At 39.6% G+C, this 18063-nt stretch overlaps 1 protein-coding gene across 7 annotated transcripts in view; it reads left to right on the top strand.

Moving 5' to 3' along the window:
- Positions 1 to 18063, top strand: part of CALD1 (caldesmon 1) — a 172773-nt gene that overhangs the window by 127702 nt on the left and 27008 nt on the right. For 5 of the 7 annotated variants that reach the window (XM_063100521.1, XM_063100520.1, XM_063100519.1 and 2 more), the window contains 2 exons: positions 12071 to 12217; positions 15744 to 16881. In XM_063100521.1, the coding sequence (XP_062956591.1) occupies positions 12071 to 12217; positions 15744 to 16881 (1285 nt within the window). The remainder of the gene's footprint in view (positions 1 to 12070; positions 12218 to 15743; positions 16882 to 18063) is intronic. The other 2 variants (XM_063100526.1, XM_063100524.1) reach the window with 1 other exon arrangement.

The raw sequence follows: 18063 nt of genomic DNA, 5'->3' as shown, positions 1-18063 counted from the left end.
TAGCTTCCCTGCCAGATTATAAATTCCTTTCAGGGGGTTAATTCATCTTGGTTTCCACCCCCAGTGGCTTGAACAGAGTAAATGCTTAAGTAGTATCTGTTGAACGGACTACACCAGCCACCTGGTGTCAGTTTTCATGTCAGAGCAGCAACCAGTACCAACCAGCAGCCCACCTCCCCAAATTAAGACTCTGCCCCGATAGCTGGCACATCGCCCCCCACCTCCTCCTCAGAATTTAGGCCCCTCATGCAGCCCCCTTTGCTGCTCAGAGCTCACTACTCTGATGTCCCTTCTGAATTGAACTATCCTCCCCTTAAAGTCTAAGTTCCACATGGATCTGTGGCTTGGTTGGGGAAAGGAATGTACACAAGGTTAGAAACCCATAAGCCAATGCCAGTGCTGTAACTTTGTCATTTGTAACTGTAATTTTTAGAGTAAAGTCAGTTATCTCCATTAATGAAACAGTTCCTCCTCTACTAGGTAACAATTTTAAGGAATTAGAGATTGCATTGGTTGGTAGTCAGAAGACAGTATAAGCCTCATTGGTTAATAATCTCACCAATAGATTAGGGTAAAAATCCTATCCCTTGTTGGAATAGAAATCTGCTGGTACAGGACAGGTACCCTAGAGTCATTTAAGTTCAAGAATGTCTCTAATGCCCATGCCTCCCTCTTCTAGAGCCCTCGTCCTCTGCGTATTAAGCTGTTGGTGATGCTAACTCAATTAGCACACATAAATGTGGGTGCTTAGTTATTTAGTATCATCCTATCTGTTAAAATATTTACATCTTTATAAGTCTTCTATTTACTCAAAGGGAGTCTTTGAGCATGGTTTTATTTGGTTTGCTTTGGTCAGACTGGCTTTTTACCAAATCACAACAAATACTCATAGATGTCTGCTTTTCTCCCTCCACACTGAGCGGGCCCTGTCTTAGGTAAGGTTTCCACTGATTTAGGAAGATGACCCACCAAAAGCAGAGCAGACTCCTTCACTTCCTTTCCCAACAGTAGGGAGGTTGGATCTATTTGCGGTGGTTGGCCGCCAAGTCCCCTGCAAGGATAAATGTTCTTTCCAGAGAGCCAAACATCCAGGATTTGGCCCTTCATTTTCCATTTCCTGTCTCCACTCAAGGCTTGTCTTTCTACTCGCTCCCACTTGTAAACAAAACTCTGCAATTCTAGCACACAGAGGGTAGAGATGAGCCGACTGGACGGTACATAAGTTTGTGTGACAGCTCTGGAGTGAGGGAGGTAGGAATCACCCCCCACCATGCTTTCTTGTTAGAATAACAGTCACTTCTTTCACTAGCAGTGTTAGAAGCAATGCCCCAAGGTCATAGCAAGAGATGAGGGCCACTAGAGGGGGGAAAGACGGGAGGCTGTGCCATTCGGGTGGAAAGGAGGACTGGAAAGGAGGAGATGATGAGTAAATCTTTTTCCAATTAAGAAAAATGAGAGTGGAAGTAGAAAAGCTCCAGCGGGCACTTTGCGGGGAGGGAAAGATCATAAAAGGCCTGTTACAAAAATCCATTACCCATGAATTTCTCCACATTAAGCACTGTCTGTCTAAAGAGGAGGTTAAGGATCCACTCAGCTGACACGGGATATGTGACTGGAATTAGTGGCACCCACATGCCATCTTCCATTTCTGTCGGCATGTCTGGAATACCACTTTCCCTTATAGGGATTCCCTGTAATTAGTCACAGGTTTATAATCTCCACTTAAGGATATCTTGTTTTCATATTTGCAATCACTTCATTTTTTTTGTCAGCTGTTTACCAATGTGATAGTGGTCCTCTGATTTGAAGCTCAATCATGTGAAATGATGATGGACTTTTGTACCATATTGTACAAATATTTCAAATTTGGGGATAAGACTTGAATTTCCAGATCACTCTAGATTAATTTAAATTGGGTCCATCTAAAATAAGATGTATCTAAAATGAGTTCATATTATTGACATTTGAAGATGGAAATGGAAATTTGTTTCTAAGAGATGAACTGTCTGGATATGAGAAGAATTTGCTTGTTTATATATACCTGTGGTCAGATGTAATGCATCCAAATCAGCCAGTGGAAATACAGGAATCTCCCTGTACCCTGCTCTGAGCAGGTGTTGGTTATATATGCAGGTGCAGACCTCTATGAAAGGAAAAGAACTGGCAGCCTGTAGTGTGGTCATCCATAGACACCTGGGTCTGAATTGTTTTTCCATGATTTTACTTTCAAAAAAATTGAATAAGCCCAAAGTTTATTATCCACATCTACTATGCACATTAAAGCAAGATTGTCCTTTAATATCAGGATACTTCAAAAAGTTCATGGAAAAATAGAATCAAAAGATAATATGAATCTTTCCATGATGACCCTTCATAAATACAACAGAAAATAGCCTCAAAGCAAACTTTTCTTTTGACTGACAACATTAAAAAAACCTAAGTTCATTAAGGATCATATTCATTTAAGGTTTATTAGACACATAACCCTAGGGTGGGGGTGAAGAAAAGGTAACATTATGAAAACACAGGTTGTAATTGGGCTCATCTCTGTTAGCCACATTTTATACCAGTTGATCTTAAATAAGGATGGGAAGAGAGAAATGTTTGGTTATTTTATTTTCATTATCTTACCAGCCACTTTAACATTGCTCTTACTCCTTTTCTTCATTTTAACCAAAGTTTAACTCAAGTAGCCAGGTGAGGAGCAATATATATCTTCTCTACCAACCCTCTCTTTCCATACCTACCCTTTGTCAACATCGATAAATTAAAAAGTGAATGTTTGTATCTGAGCAAGCTTATTGTTTTAATAGGGTGGGGTAGGTGGGTTGGTGCAAATTTAGTCCTGTTTGTGACCAAATAACTAGATTTTAGTTTATCTTAGGAAACTGTCATGGAATTATTCCTCTGCAATCTGTATTTAATGGGTTTGGCAGATGTGTTCTTTCTTTAAAAATAAATGTGAGAAAAATAACTTCCATAAAAAAGCAAATCCCTTTTATTTATTTATTCATTTTATCACAAACTATTTATAGACTTTTTAAAAGAAAATGGCGCCAATTGAATAAGAAGTTAGACATTTATCCCATCTGAACTATAATCTCAAGAAATGTTGGAAACCCCTGTACTTCATCAATCATTATAAACTACAGTTATTCACATAAACATAGATGACTCTCAAAAGCATAATGGTGTGTGAAAGAAGCTAATCACAGAATGCACACAGTATTATTATGTAAAGTTTTTCAAAGGCAAAATTTAAAAATGTATTATTTAGGGATGCATACCATGGTGGTAAAACTACAAAGAAAAGAAAGAGAATAATTCAAGTATCCTAAAATTCAGGCTAGTGGTTATTTGGAGACATTTAAAAGGAGACAGAGAGGGACTGAAGAGGGGCACATGAGGATCCCTAAAGTGCTGATTCTTTTTAAGTCGGGTAGTAGGTGCATGATAGAGTTTGGATGTGTTGTCCCCACCAAAACTCATGTGGAAATCTGATCCCTAATGTAGCAGTGCTGGAAGCTCTTTGAGCCATGGGGGCAGATCCCTCATGAATGGATTAATGCTCTCCCTAGGTGGGGAGATTAATGAGTGAGTTCTCACTCTATTAGTTCCCGCAAGAGCTGGTTGTTTAAAAGACCCTGGCACCTCCTCTCTCTCTCTCTCTCTCTCTCTCTCGCTCGCTTCCTCTCGCCATGTGATCTGCTTGTACCCGCCGGCTGCCTGCCACTTTCCACCATGAGTGGAAGCATCCTGAGGCCTGTGCCAAATGCAGCTGTCCCAGAATCATAAGCCAAATAAACCTCTTTCCCTTACAAATTACCCAATCTCAAGTATTTCTGTTATAGCCACACAATATGGACGAAGATAGTGCATAAGTGTTTGTTTTATTATTATTCTTTAAAGTGGTCACATACTGTACACACATTTGTAGGTAAAATATAATTCATGATAAAAGTCTTCTTAATTTAAAATAATGAACCCCCCAATTAGAATCCATCATTTTTCAATTTCCTGTGGCTATGTGCATTGATTCAGAAATCAACCTCTCAGCCTGAGGATCTGCCTGCTCTGGGGCAGGAGCATCCTGAGAATCATCCTCCTTTAACTTAGAGTCAAATCAGAAGTCCCAGTACTCCCCCTGTGTCTTCTAACTATACATGATCAATCAGACCCAATCTGTTTGTTGGACAGGACAGTGCGGTCATGATGATGCTAAGAATCAGCCTGCTATGATACATGTAGACATAAGGAGAAGAGGTTCTTTTTTCACTGTTTAATGTTTCTTTCTACCCTGCCCTGCAGCACATTTCCCCAGTCATGGTCAGTGGTTATAGAAACTCGTGTGATTATGGGATATCACCATTGTATAAAGCAAATGGTAGACTGGAGATGATAACTTGTGAGGACATATGTAAGAACACAAAAGTTTGCAAGCTCACAGTGTTTTATTATTGAGAACCCAAATGTACGGTCGGTATGCAAACTCTAGTGACTTGCGAGTGTGTACGAGGTAGATGTATGGGAAGACGGGGTGGGAAAAGGCCTTATGGGTGAAGTAGGACATACTTCTCTTCTGGATAATTTTCTTCAAAGTCACATGTCCTCTTGCATGCCTTTACCCCAGTAAAAGGCACAGCACTGATATAGCAGTGAACCCTACAATGAAATAATACAGCACATTTTTACCTTCCCTACCACCAAAAAATAAAATTTTCTTCTAAATCAAGGGGGCTTTCTTTCAGTCTATCCTATGTTAATTACTAACAACCCAGTTGGCTATTGGCTATTCATCAATTTCTAAACATATTCTGACCTGTTTTTATTTTCTTGATTTTTTTTTCTCCATTGTAATTTTTAATGCCTTTCTTTTAAGGACTCCAAGGGGAAAAAAAAAAAAGCAGAGTTGGACTCTATGTGCATTAAATGAAACCACAACATTTTGCAGACACCACATATAAACAAAATCATATTTAAGAGCATGGAATGTTTCTATAAACTTCTTTTAACTTTCAAACATACAGTAAATCTGCAGGGCAAATGTGACTCATTTCAGTAGCTTAGGATTTTCCCTCCTGATCACAGCATGGCCTGAGATTCTGCTAAGAGTGTTTGAGCAATTTACAGAGCTGATTGGATATGTTTGGAGAATCTGCTGGCATTTCATATTATGAAAGAAAATCACTGGGGTTTTTTGGTACATGAAAGAGAATAATGAAAGTATGTGTGAGTCATTTTGCTTCCAAATAGTTGATGAGTATATTTTCAACCCACATGAGGTTTGAACTCTTTAAGTTGGATCCCATATTAAAACCCAGGTTAAGACAGTGACATTGGCAGAATCAATGATAACGGGAATCAGAGAAATGTCATTGACAAAAGTCATCCTTGTTGGAGGCTGTGAGCCCTAGGTTCTTTCTCCTGGGTGTGGCCTGCGTGGGGAGTGTGCAGCTGCAGAAAGCTGGGGGCAGGACGGTGCTCTGGATCGACTGTCTTAGTTACAAGCCTGAAATCTCCTTCAGCCAACACCACTTTCTCTCAAATGACTTGCTACATGAAAGTGGAAGTACAGTGGGACGCAGAGAGATCAGAGCTGATCTTGGGGCCCAACCAACTATCTACAGCCCTATAAGTTATAAATACAAAAAAAGGGCAGACTTCTGTAGGATTCATTCTTTCAGGTGGCGAATCTATTCGATCTATTGGAATTTTAGGTGCAGCATCTTTTTTAAAATATAGGAAAGTGGTAGCAACAATTAAGGAAAAGAGAGACTTGGAAACCTTATCTGAATGGGATCTTCCTTAAGTCTTTCATCACTGGGCCTCATTACAGTGCCTTGAACCTTTTTTTTTTTCCTCCGAGGCTTTTCTCACTTAACCTGTGGGTCTGCGTTAGTGTTTGTGCACGTGTGCGTGCTTACCAAGCACAGGGAATGTTGAAACACACAAAAGGGTTTGATGGTGACAAGTCAAAGTCTGTTCAGTGGCATTCCTGTAATAACGTTGAACACATCGGTGGTTCTCTGGCAGTGATGTTTTTGAAAGAAATTTCCAAATTCATATCCACACCAAGCCTTTTCAGTAGTCTGATAAATAATTGTCTCATGTAGAAAAGACTGTTTTTCAAATGTGTATAGATGGGTGATTTATAGGTTACAGATTCCTTTTTATGCGTTATTCAATTTACAGATATATTATAGAACATTTTATTAATTAATACATAACAAAAGTATAAGCAGTTGTCATGACATATTAATTTTTTTCTTGATATTTTAAAAGAATCCTCATTCTTAAAATGTTAGTAACCACTGCTATACAAGACACAGAAAATTAAGTCTTTTCTCTGATCCTATCAGTTAGCAGTGGACTATCTTAATATATGTTGATCCAACGTGTTAATTTGAAATGATAGAATGTGGGCATGCAAATTGGAACGACAACTGTGAAGGGCAATTTGATAGAATCTTTGAAATTTAAACAAACACATGCTATTTTACTTCTCAATATGCAAATTGAATGTTTCCCTAGAGAAACACATGCATTGTATGCAACAGGAAAAAATGGAAGAAAACCCAAAATGTCTATCTATAGGAGAATGGTTAAATAAACTATGGGATCCTATTCAGTAGATGATAAAATAAGGTATGCCTTAGTGAACTGATTTTCCCAAGTTATCAAACATATTATATATTTTTAATTGCAAAATGATAGCTATGTCATATATACCATGTATATAAAAAATATAGAATAGCAAGATTGCAAATTCAAACTTGATTAACTCTTTGGTTATCCAGTTAATTACTCAGAGCAGCACCATGATTATCAACATAAAATAAGTAGATCTGTATTCACTATAGAAGTAACTATACTTCTTTTTCATTCTCTCTGGGTCTTTAATGCTCCTAAACATGTAATAAAATCAGCCCCCCTCCCTAAAAGTGGTTATTATTTTTTCTCATTCAATTTTTAAAGATGGCTTTCTGGTAAGAGATCTTGTTCTGTTAATGAAATACTATTGCCAGCATTTTACTTGAAAAATTTAAGGATGATGTCCTACATTCTCAAATAAGAAAACAGCAAAATGGAAAACAGACAAAATGAAAGGAAATAAGACCAACATTCTTCAAACTATGGGGAACACGGGATAAAAACAAAACAAAACAACCGATATAGTAGATGAGATTAGAATGGGAATTTTGCAAGTGTTGCACACGTCTTGAGAAACACTTGATGAGAAGGTGGGGCAAGGGGGACCCTGGGGCAAAAGGACAACTCATGCCGTGCTCCAGTGGGTCACTGGGGAAGCTTCTGCCAGTTCCTCTTTCTCTCATTTGCATTCAGACCCTGGCCCATCCAAGTGTAAAGACAGTGAGACCTCAATGATTCTCTCATTTGCCACATCTATAATACTTTTATTTTTTTGAACTTTCTATCTAAAAGGCACTTCTGTAACATGGTTACCTTGTTACTTGAACCTGCTGAGGTAGCAGAGCCCTAGTGTCAAAGACTTAAAATGTCTTTGGTGTGAAAGCCACTGTGTTCCAAGAGAGTTTTCCCATTGCACAGGACTGTTTTTTCTTATCGTGTAACCCCAGGGCCTTTAAGCAATTGTTCTGTGAATGGAAGAAAAGCCAGTCCTCTCTACTTTTTCATACCACTGACGTAATCAAATAACATCGTGTAATTATTGTGGACTTTTAAGATTGTTTGCATTCAGTCCTAGGTGTGTGCACACGCACACACACATATAAATACACAATAGCCTACCTCTTTTTCTCACAGATATCTGATGAGCCATTTTGCTTTCAGCAACATTGACCTTCCTACAGAAAGGCTGATTATACCTTTCTGCAAGTGTTTGTGCCAAGAGATGAACAAAAGTAGTTACCAAGAAACAAGGCAGAATATTCCATAGTAAACCCTTTTAGGACCAGCATGGGTCCTAAAATCCATGGCTCATGGATTCTGGTCAATCAAACATTTTATTTAACAGAGAGTTGCTTTATAGATCATTTGTGGATTACCATTTAAAAAAAAAAAAAAACAAATCACAGTAAAATGTATTTGATTAAAACTCTGCTAGACATAGTTCAGTCTTTCCCAGATGATTCAGAGGAAAATCGGGACCCCACACTGCTTCTGAATCATCTGGGAACATCGGTTGTCTTTGAACTGTAGAATATGAGCAGACTGGTTAATATCAGCATCTGTTGAATTTTCACAGAAAGAACAAATGTACTGTTATGCTTTTATTACAGTCCAGTGGCTGGTTAGGTATGATTTTTACTAGTCAGCAGCATTTCAAATACATTTAAATCTGGTGTGGAGAGTCAGAAATGTTAACATTTTGTCTTTCACTGAAGCATGAGGCAGAGTCTGTGCTATTGTTTGGGTATATTAAGGATCCTCTGTATTTGTCTGTCTTTTTGGACAAATTCTTCTTTGTGGTGAAATTAACACTCTCATGCATTACTGGTGTTATATACCTTTCTAGAGAGCAATTTGTCAATGCATATCAAAAGCCTTCAAAATGAGCATACTCTTAAACTCAGAAATTCTAACTTCTGAGAAGTTTTCCTATATAAATAATTGAACAAATGGTAAAAGTGTATCTGTAATGATGTTCTTTGCCACGTTGTTTATACATAAACATAAAGTTTGAAAAAATCTTAAATGCCCATCAATAGAAAATTGGTTAAATAGATTATAATGCATCCATATAATTACTGTGTGTATATAATAAATAGAATGCTGTGCTGCTGTTGAAATTGTATTTTGCTAATATGTTTAAATAGTCATAAGTCAGTAACTTTTTTCCATCCAAGCTTACCAGAAGTCACCAGTTACCTAACAAAAAAACATCATATATAAGGTAAATTAAAGAAACTGTTTATGAAATGATGTGTATAACGTGATCCCACTTTAGAAAAAATGAAAATATCTATGCATGCATAGGAAAATGTCTGGTAAAGTATATCAAATATTCATCATGTTCATATCTGGGTAGTGTGATCCTAGAGAGCTGATTTTTACTTCCTTCTTTATACATTTTGTATTGTCTTGTTTTAAAAAAAAATAAGTGTATGGTACTTTAAGAATAAGAAAAACAGTTGAGTTTTTCTAATTTTGAAAGAAAAAATAATAATAAAACCTGTGGTAATAGTATGAAAGGTAGGTTGTTGTGGGAGAGGCCTAGAACCTAAAGAAACTACTATTTTCTTTGCACGCTGAGGGCTAAAGCAGGGAGTCTCACAGTTGAAGAATTTCTGCACATATGAAGTCATTTGGCACGGACACAATATCACTTATAAAGTATGGAGTCAACTGATAAGTTATTGAACCAGCAACTGGGCATGTTATGATTAAAAATGCCATGAAATCATTTTGGCTCTTTTTTTGTTCTTAACCTTGTAAACAATTTGAATATGTTTCTTTATTAGCAGTAATAAAAGATAGAAATCTGGCTCTGGTCACTGTGTATCTTAGAAAAGGGGCTACCAATGGAGAGTGGTTGTCTATAAAGTTTAAGCTGCACTAAGAGAAGAATGAGAAGAGTTACTGGAGATGATCTGTTTGTTAGGTCACTTCTCCAGTGAGAAATCGAAAATGGAGAATGGTTAAGAGTGACCTGGCATGGCTGGCAAATCTAGTTTGTGTCAGAGGTAAAAGCCAGCAACATCCAGCCATGAAGCACATTGGGGAGGTGGGAGGAGGAAGACGGTAGCGTCTCCAAAGTTTCAAGTATAGTGGGAAATTAAGGGCTTAAAATTAGATTCCATTAAGAGGAAGAAGGAGTTTTGCTTTTAGTATAGGGATATCCCATATGCAGCTTTCACGCCTCTTGCTTGCCTTGGAAGAGGAAGGCCCCAAGTAATAGCCATGACCTCATGGCTGATCCAGAGATGTAGAGGAGCAAATTAAGACTTTCTGATTAATTAGCTTGGGAAGTAGTCATTAAAGGCTCATTCTCCCCGCTGTGGTTAAAGCTGTCTACTGAGAAATAAGCCAAGAATCTGAAGGTCAAAGCCAAACCACCGGGAAGGGCTTTCGACTGCAAACTACAATGTGACTGAATTAGAAAGGAACATTCAAAGCATGTCATGCTGTCACCTCAAACTCAACAGGTCTAAAATTGAGCTCATCTTTCCTCACAAAGCAGCTCCTTAATTGAACTTTCCTAACACAGCAAAATATTACACTGTAGAACATTCTGCATAACACATCCATTATTTCATTTAATGACAAACTCTACGGACAAGGAAATTTAACTCAGGTTAATCAATGGGCTGCAAGTTAGTAAGAGGCCAGTTTTAGAAACCAGGTTTTCTGAGTCCTAATCTAGTCATCTATTAACTATATTTCACTGTCCTTCTCTCCATTTTTGTGGAAATAAACCAGTCGGTTTTATAGAATTACTAAGTGACACTTTATTTATATTGGCATTTGAGTATTGCACACTAGCATATTTCAGTAAGTATGAAGTCAGATTTCCTGACATAGCAAAGAACAAACCAACCAGTCTTCAGAATTGTTAGTCTTGCTTTTCATAAGATACCAAAGTGAGAAAACATTCACAGCATTCTTATTATTGAAGTTACAAAATGACATAGGTGAAATAAAGGACTGGATCTAAGCCTGAAAATGCTTAGGTTTAAACCTAAAAATGTTTTAGGTTTGTAAATCTAACATGAGCCATTATCAGCCACATTAGGTTTTTATTATTGGTATAAATTCTATGGTTCTGTTGTTTTGTTTTCTTTAATTTGCAAATTATTTGGCAAAGCCAAAAATTTATAAGCTTGTTCTAGAGATCTGCCATACAACATTGTGCCTAGAGTTAATACTGTATTATACACTTAAAAATTTGTTAAGAGGGTAGATCACATGTTAACTGTTCTTATCACAATTAAAAAAAATTATTAGCATGAATCATTTACATACTAAATTTCTATTTGTAGATAGGAAGTAACATTGTAATAAAAACACTTTAACTCCCCAGTGTAAAAAGCAGCCCACTGCATGATCTTCATCCTCATCCTCAACCCATTGTGACCCATCAAAGCAGCTTACCTCCGGGCCAGCCAGCACTACCCACGCCTTCCTGACAATCTGTATCTCAATCCACATCACATCTTCAAAAATAGCCGAGTTACCACGCAGGCCATTTCCTCTTGAGTTTAAGCATCTGTAGTTCCCCAGCCCCAATTCTTTATTTGGGAATAAGTATTAGTGGAAATGGATCTGGCATAGCGATACCAGTTGTATAATTTCTCCAAATAAGCAAATGAAACTATAAAAGCTAAATAACCTATATACATGTGAAGCCCTCTGTGTCTCTTCGGTCTAATCGAACACCTGTGGGCTGCTGTGATGTGCCCAGCATGCACGTGCTAGGATACAAAAAGCATATTTTAGAGCAAAAGAGGGGGCCTTAGAGGGAGCTGCCACCCCTTCAAAATGCAGTGACTCTGAAGCCTCCTACCAATCATCAGTCACACCTTTTTTCTCCACTGAAAAGGAATTGAAAGGAAACACAAAATCCAAAGAAGATATCCTGCTCCTGCTTTCAATTAGCAATTTGGGCTTATTAACACTGAAGTCCTGGTTTGGTCAGATAACATGATTCTTTTCTGCTCTTTGTGACAGTATCTACACAAATAATTCACGCAACGTGCCGAATCCTTTGTAAGTGTTTTGATTATTTGTGGTTCGATACTTTGCATTTCTATTTCTAAATCTTACATGCTGATAATCAGCTTAGTAAAGAAATCTACATATGCTAAACTAGTCTCTGGAGGCAGCCTGCTTCTGTGTAGATTTTTTAGATTAAGTTGTTATTTGATCATTTGTAAATTATCCTCTGCAGCTAATGCTTTTCAAATTTTTAAGAACTTGTTTGAAAACTAGCTAAGTGGGTCTCTAAACTTAAGGAACCAAACCATCCTTTTAGACCAATGTGGTTCATGAAGTAAAGTTCAGAAAAGGGCTCAGGGCTGTTCCTGCCAAGAACTTGGTGAAGATAGTTGACAGCTGGCGTGCTCAGGAGCTTGTCTTTGTAACGTTGCAGAATCGCCTACCAGAGAAATGATGATGATGAAGAAGAGGCGGCCCGGGAACGGCGCCGCCGAGCCCGACAGGAAAGGCTGCGGCAGAAGCAAGAGGAAGAATCCTTCGGACAGGTGACCGACCAGGTGGAGGTCAATGCCCAGAACAGGTACAGTCCTCTTCAGAACGGAGAATTTCTAAGCCGTGTCTTAGCCTGTCTGTTGAATGGAATTTATCAGGCAAAGCATTCTCCTCTCAGCCCAACTTAGCCCTTTATCAGTGGATCTAACTTGTTTAATTATTTTTTGGCCATTTTAGGCAACTAATCAGATTGACAGCCAATCTGATTTAGACATTAGGACACCACTATTTCTGTCTGTCTACTTCCATTCCACCCCCAAATGTACCCCAGATGAAGGCTTTTATTTTATTTTATAATCTAGGATTTTTAAAATTTACTAAATATGGTGGATTATATCTTTAAGTAAGAAAAACTGTTTACATTTATTCTGTAGGGTGTTGCTATCTGTTTTGAGCTGAAGATTTATTAGTTTAGGAGTCCCCCATGCCTATCAGTGACACTTGAATTTTTAAAGTAGGCATGAATGGCAAATGTCTTCTTTTTCCTAATATAAAGCCTGAAACAATATTCTCTGATCACTATACGTAATATTCAGCAAAATGCAGAATCCTGCTGAATTTAATGTGATTATTCAAACATGCTTAATGAGTTTACTACCACATTTTTTCTCTTCAAGCCCTGGTAGAAATCAGGGAAGTTGAGAATGCCTAATAGGTTCAACTTCTTCAAAAAGAGCATTTGCAACAGAAATAGGGTCACACAGATCATTATGCTAATGGTTAGTATATGCTCCAAGTTCTAGAAAAGATGAGGCTATTTTGGAGGAATAAAGGGAGAAAAATAATTTTAACTTTGAACTAGGGACTGATTAAATAGAATGAAACCACTATATAAGTTTTTGTGTGTGGTTTGGGTTTTAGTTTGTTTTGTTTTGTATGTGTTGGGACGTGGCTGTTGCTAGTTTCTTTAATTCAGTCTGTTTAGAAAGTTCTGAAGGGAAAGGATCCTGGGTTAAAGGATCTTTAACCCAAGTTTAAGAGAGTGAATCAGAAGGTTTCTGAAAGCAGTCTTGAAAATGCTGGCAGACAGGACAAATTCAATCAGGAAGTTGCTGGTTAGGTGGAGAAATAGAGACCTTGTCCCTTAGTAAGTACCTTCTAATTGGGGAGGAAGCACAGCAAAGGGGAGCCAAGTGTAATCTCTGGGGTTTACTAACTGGCTTTGAATCCTAATTTGGCCTTTCACTGTGTTTCTTCACTTAAACGGGAACAAAAATTATACCATTCTCCTAATAATGTTAAACTAAAATGAGATAATAGTGCATATAAAATGCACAGCATCTCGCACATAGTAAGCACTCAATAAAACTTTCACTGTTGTGAGAATCTTACAGAAGGAGCACAGCATAGTCAGTCACTGCCTTTTCTGTTTTTAAGCCAAGGGAGAAAGGGCAGAAGGAGTTTTAAAGGAGGCATTTTGAGGTCTTTCCTGAAGGTAGTTATTAGTGAGTAGTCCACTATGGCTTAAAAAGTGACTAGTGGTCTATAGTTTTCTTGCTGTTAAAATCTTGCTTCTACTTGTGTTTTTCTTCTGTTTTCCCATTTTATTATTAGTTATTTCATGGTGTTGATTGAATTCAAAATTCTATTTTTTCTTTTTTTTTTTTTAGAAATATATATTCAGGTCTGAGAATATGTGATTTAACTCCGATACATTAGTTAACCACAAAAAGAATGCATCTTCTTGGGGCTAAACAACTCCAGCATCACTGATGATTGCTGTCATGATTTATAAATGGAAAGGTTCAATATAGTTTGTTAGTTTCTTAGCTTAAGAGTACTTTAAACAGGCTAGCACTTTGGAATTTTGGTACCTTTTAAAAATTGTTAGAATTCAGTCGATTCAAATGCCTTATGTATAATAGACTTTCCCCCTTAAATTCTAAACTCTTTGTATTTTCAGAGACATTTAATCCTTATATGTCTAATTCATGGAGACATTGTCCTGTGGCAATAGCTAAGGCCAAGAAAGTTTAAAATCTAGCCTTTACTCTGCCATTTTTTTGTTGTTAAATATGAAATATGTTTTTCCAAAATTAAGTGAACTTGAACTTCAAAGGGGCCAAGTTTGGTATAAACCATGAAATTTGATGGAGTTTCTAAACATTGCAAGACACATTCTTCCAACTCTGGTCACAGTTTTGGTATCACATGACTGGTTATTTCCTGCCAGTGGGGACCAACGCCCCTAGTGTGGGCAGTGTCCAGCATCCTGCAATAGTGAGTGCAGTGATGGACATGGTACAGTTTGGTTTTGTAGATTTTTTTACTTTTTTTTTCTTATAAACATCAAATTTAACTGTGCTTTGTCCACTGTAGAAAAGAAGGATAATACACTGTTTATTCGTGGAAATCTTGATGAAGGAGACAGAAGGTATTTATCTCAGTTAGAGTAACACTGACTGCCATAACAGTGAGACCCTAAATTTTAGCCGTTTAATGCAGTAACACATATCAGTGCGGGTATTTCTGTTTAGTAGGTGGAACTAATCACCTGTCTTCTTTCCTCTTGTGACTCTATCAAACCCTTGGGCTTTGGAGTCCTCTGATCGAGCCAACAGACATAGAAAGGATGGAGAGTGCACCTCTGCTGTTTAATTGCCTTGGTTTGGACACATAACTTCTGCTCACATTTCATTGGCAATTACTGTTTGCATGGCCCTCCCTAGGTGCTAGGAAGAGGGGAGGGTAGGAAATGTAATCCTTGGTTGGCAATCACTTCCTCATGACTGTGGAAGGAGGAACATGAATTATGGTGGACACTGAGATGTCTCTATCATGAAGGTCATTGACATGAGTGCAGGATCTCGACATTGTAACATACACCCTCTTCCTCTCAAAATGCCTTGGGTACCACCAATCCAGGTCAGGAATTCTAGATAATGTGGTGACATGTGAGAAAATCATATGACACTAGTAGAATTCACTCATTTTGGTTTGGTCCTTGTCCTAGTTTGAATTTTCCAAGAAGTAGGTCCTGAAACAAAGATTTGAGTGCAAGTAGTTTCTCTGTAAGGTGGTCCCAGGAAATACTGGAAGGGATGTTGGGAAGTGAGACCAGGAAGGGAAGGCTGCCACCTAAAGGTTGCATGACGAGGCAGCTTACCACTGTGGGTATCTGGAGCTAAAGTCCACTGGGGAACTCTAAGATCCAGTATGGAACACGCACCTCAGAGTTATCCAAATCAAAAGGTGAGGCTGCTCCTAGGGCACATTTATACCCAGAGCGCTTCCAGCGTGTAGACTCCAGTGGCTAGACAAAGAGACCAAGGGCAAAGACTTACATATGCTGTCAGTTAAAAGCCAGTTAACTGGCTGGGGGCTGACCAGTTAGCTCACTCGGTAGATCATGGTGCTGATAACACCAAGGTCAAGGGTTCAGATCCCTGTACCAGCCAGCTGCCAGAAAAAGAAAAAGGCAGGCAGGCATGTACTGACATAGTGACGTCCAAGGGGCATGAGCATGGTTCGCCCGGCATATGTTACAGTCTTATGTGAATGCAGCTGATGATGAACCAGAAAGCTGTTTTTGGTGTTGTTCTTTCTCTGTACAGTGTGCCCGATGAGGAGACCAAGACGGCCACCCCAAATACGCAGGTAGAAGGTGACGATGAGGCTGCGCTCCTGGAGCGCCTGGCTCGGCGAGAGGAAAGACGTCAGAAGCGCCTTCAGGAAGCTCTGGAGCGGCAGAAGGAGTTGGACCCCACAGTGACCGAGCCAAGCCTGTCGCTCCCAAGCAGAAGAATGCAGAATGACACGGCAGAAAACGAAACTGCGGAGAAGGAAGACAAAGGCATCAGTCGCCAAGAGAGAGATGAGATAGAGGAAACCGAAATAGTCACCAAGTCCTACCAGAAGAATGACTGGAGGGACGGTGACGAACCAAAGAAAGAAGACAAGGAAACAGAGGAGGAGGAAGAAGAGCAGCCAAAGCCAGGGAGCATTGGAGAAAACCAGGTAGAGGTGACGGTAGGAGAGGAAACCACAGAAACCCAAGAGGAAGCAGTGGTCATGCCGCTGAAAAATGGGGAAATTGGTGCAGAAGAGCCTCAGCTAGAGCAGCAGCGGGAGCGTGGCCCAGAGGAGAGTCCCCAGAACGAACAGATGGAGCAGGAGGAGAGGGAAAGAGCTGAGGCAGAGAGGGCGAGGCTGGAGGCAGAGGAGAGAGACAGAATGAAAGCCGAGCAGGACAGAAAGACAGCAGAAGAGCAAGCGAGAATTGCAGCAGAAGAAAAAGCAGCTGCACAAGAGAGAGAAAGGAGGGATGCGGAGGAGAGGGAGAGGGTCAAAGCAGCAGAGGAGAAGCGAGCTGCAGAGGAGAGGGAGAGGGCCAAGGCAGCAGAGGAGAAGCGAGCTGCAGAGGAGAGGGAGAGGGCCAAGGCAGCAGAGGAGAAGCGAGCTGCAGAGGAGAGGGAGAGGGCCAAGGCAGCAGAGGAGAAGCGAGCTGCAGAGGAGAGGGAGAGGGCCAAGGCAGCAGAGGAGAAGCGAGCTGCAGAGGAGAGGCACAGGGCCGAGGAGGAGAAGGCTAAGCTAGAAGAGCAGAAACGTAAAAAGCAGCTAGAAGAGAAAAGAAACGAAACGCGAGAGACAAAGATGAAAGGGGGAAAGGGAGAAGAGAAAATAGAAGGGAAATGGGTAAATGAAAAGAAAGTGCAAGAAGATAAACTTCAGACAGCTGTCCCAAAGAAACAGGTACTGTAAACATTGTGCACCAAATGTGTGATGCCTGTGACTTGTGAGAAATGTAATGCACATCAGATTTGGAACTGAGGCCACATGTGTACAGCTCCACGTGCTTGATCCTTTGGCCAGCTATTCGTTTTTTCGGGCCATAGCAAAATGCCAGCATGAAGCAATTGATTGATGGCTAAATAGTCAATCAACCAAATGTACTGGGACAGTTAGAAATGAATTGCTCTGTGCTTGGTTATCATGAATACCGAAAAAATGAATTAGCCCAAAGACGTGGTGGTGCTGTGTTGACTTGTGATTCTGCACCTGCATCTAAACTCATTCTTGTTAACATTTTTCCTCTATCAAAAATGTATATGGGTCTACATGAGGCAAGAGGCCCATAACTCCTCCCCTCACTCATGTTTGAAGTCAAATTAAAAAATTATAAAAGCTGGGGTGGGACATTGACATAAAGAATAGTGGTCAGACGCATCTTAAGGAGGCAAAAAATAAACTCCTCGAAATCCACTGGTTATAAAGGGGGGAAAGGAGCTGGTTGGAACCTCTTATAAAATGTCAAAACCCTGATTTGCCATCATGTAGACCTGAGCTTAATGCAGACTTGCAGAAAACCATTCATCTGGGGTAGTGGCAATTTATAACCAAATGGTGTTTAAAAGAGCACACGTTTTGCTTCTTTTACCATCTGGGTGACACAAATTCATGTGGCCCTAGAAAGGTGGAAACAGTGTGTGGGGGGGACGGGGTACAGTTTGTAAGCTACAAAAGATGTTTTTCCCTGTCTGCAAGGCTGCATTAAAAGCACTGTACCTAACCATCACCACTACTGCCCTGAAAAGAAAAGAGACGCTTGCATGTTCACCTTTCCAGAGCGAACTCTCTATCACTGAGTCTCATTGTACTGAAGTCGTCTTTCACTCGTGCTTCTGTTCAAGGTGCTCATGCACACAGCTATAATTGAGAAGATGATGGGCAAAGCACACCAAACCACACATGAGGTTTGTAAACACACACAGGAGCACCATGCCATGCTAGATTTCAGTGAGCACAGTGGCAGGCACACGAGACAAATTTGGTGTGGGAAGAAACTATCCCACGTGGCTGTTTTGAACCACTGGCACCCAGCAGGGAGTGTTAGCAAAAAGAAGCCACCGGTGGCCCCTGCAGAGTGATCTGAGC

Source organism: Cynocephalus volans, chromosome 6 (genome assembly GCF_027409185.1).
Source record: "Cynocephalus volans isolate mCynVol1 chromosome 6, mCynVol1.pri, whole genome shotgun sequence".
Lineage (NCBI taxonomy): Eukaryota > Metazoa > Chordata > Mammalia > Dermoptera > Cynocephalidae > Cynocephalus > Cynocephalus volans.
This window is presented reverse-complemented; position numbering and strand designations above follow the sequence as displayed.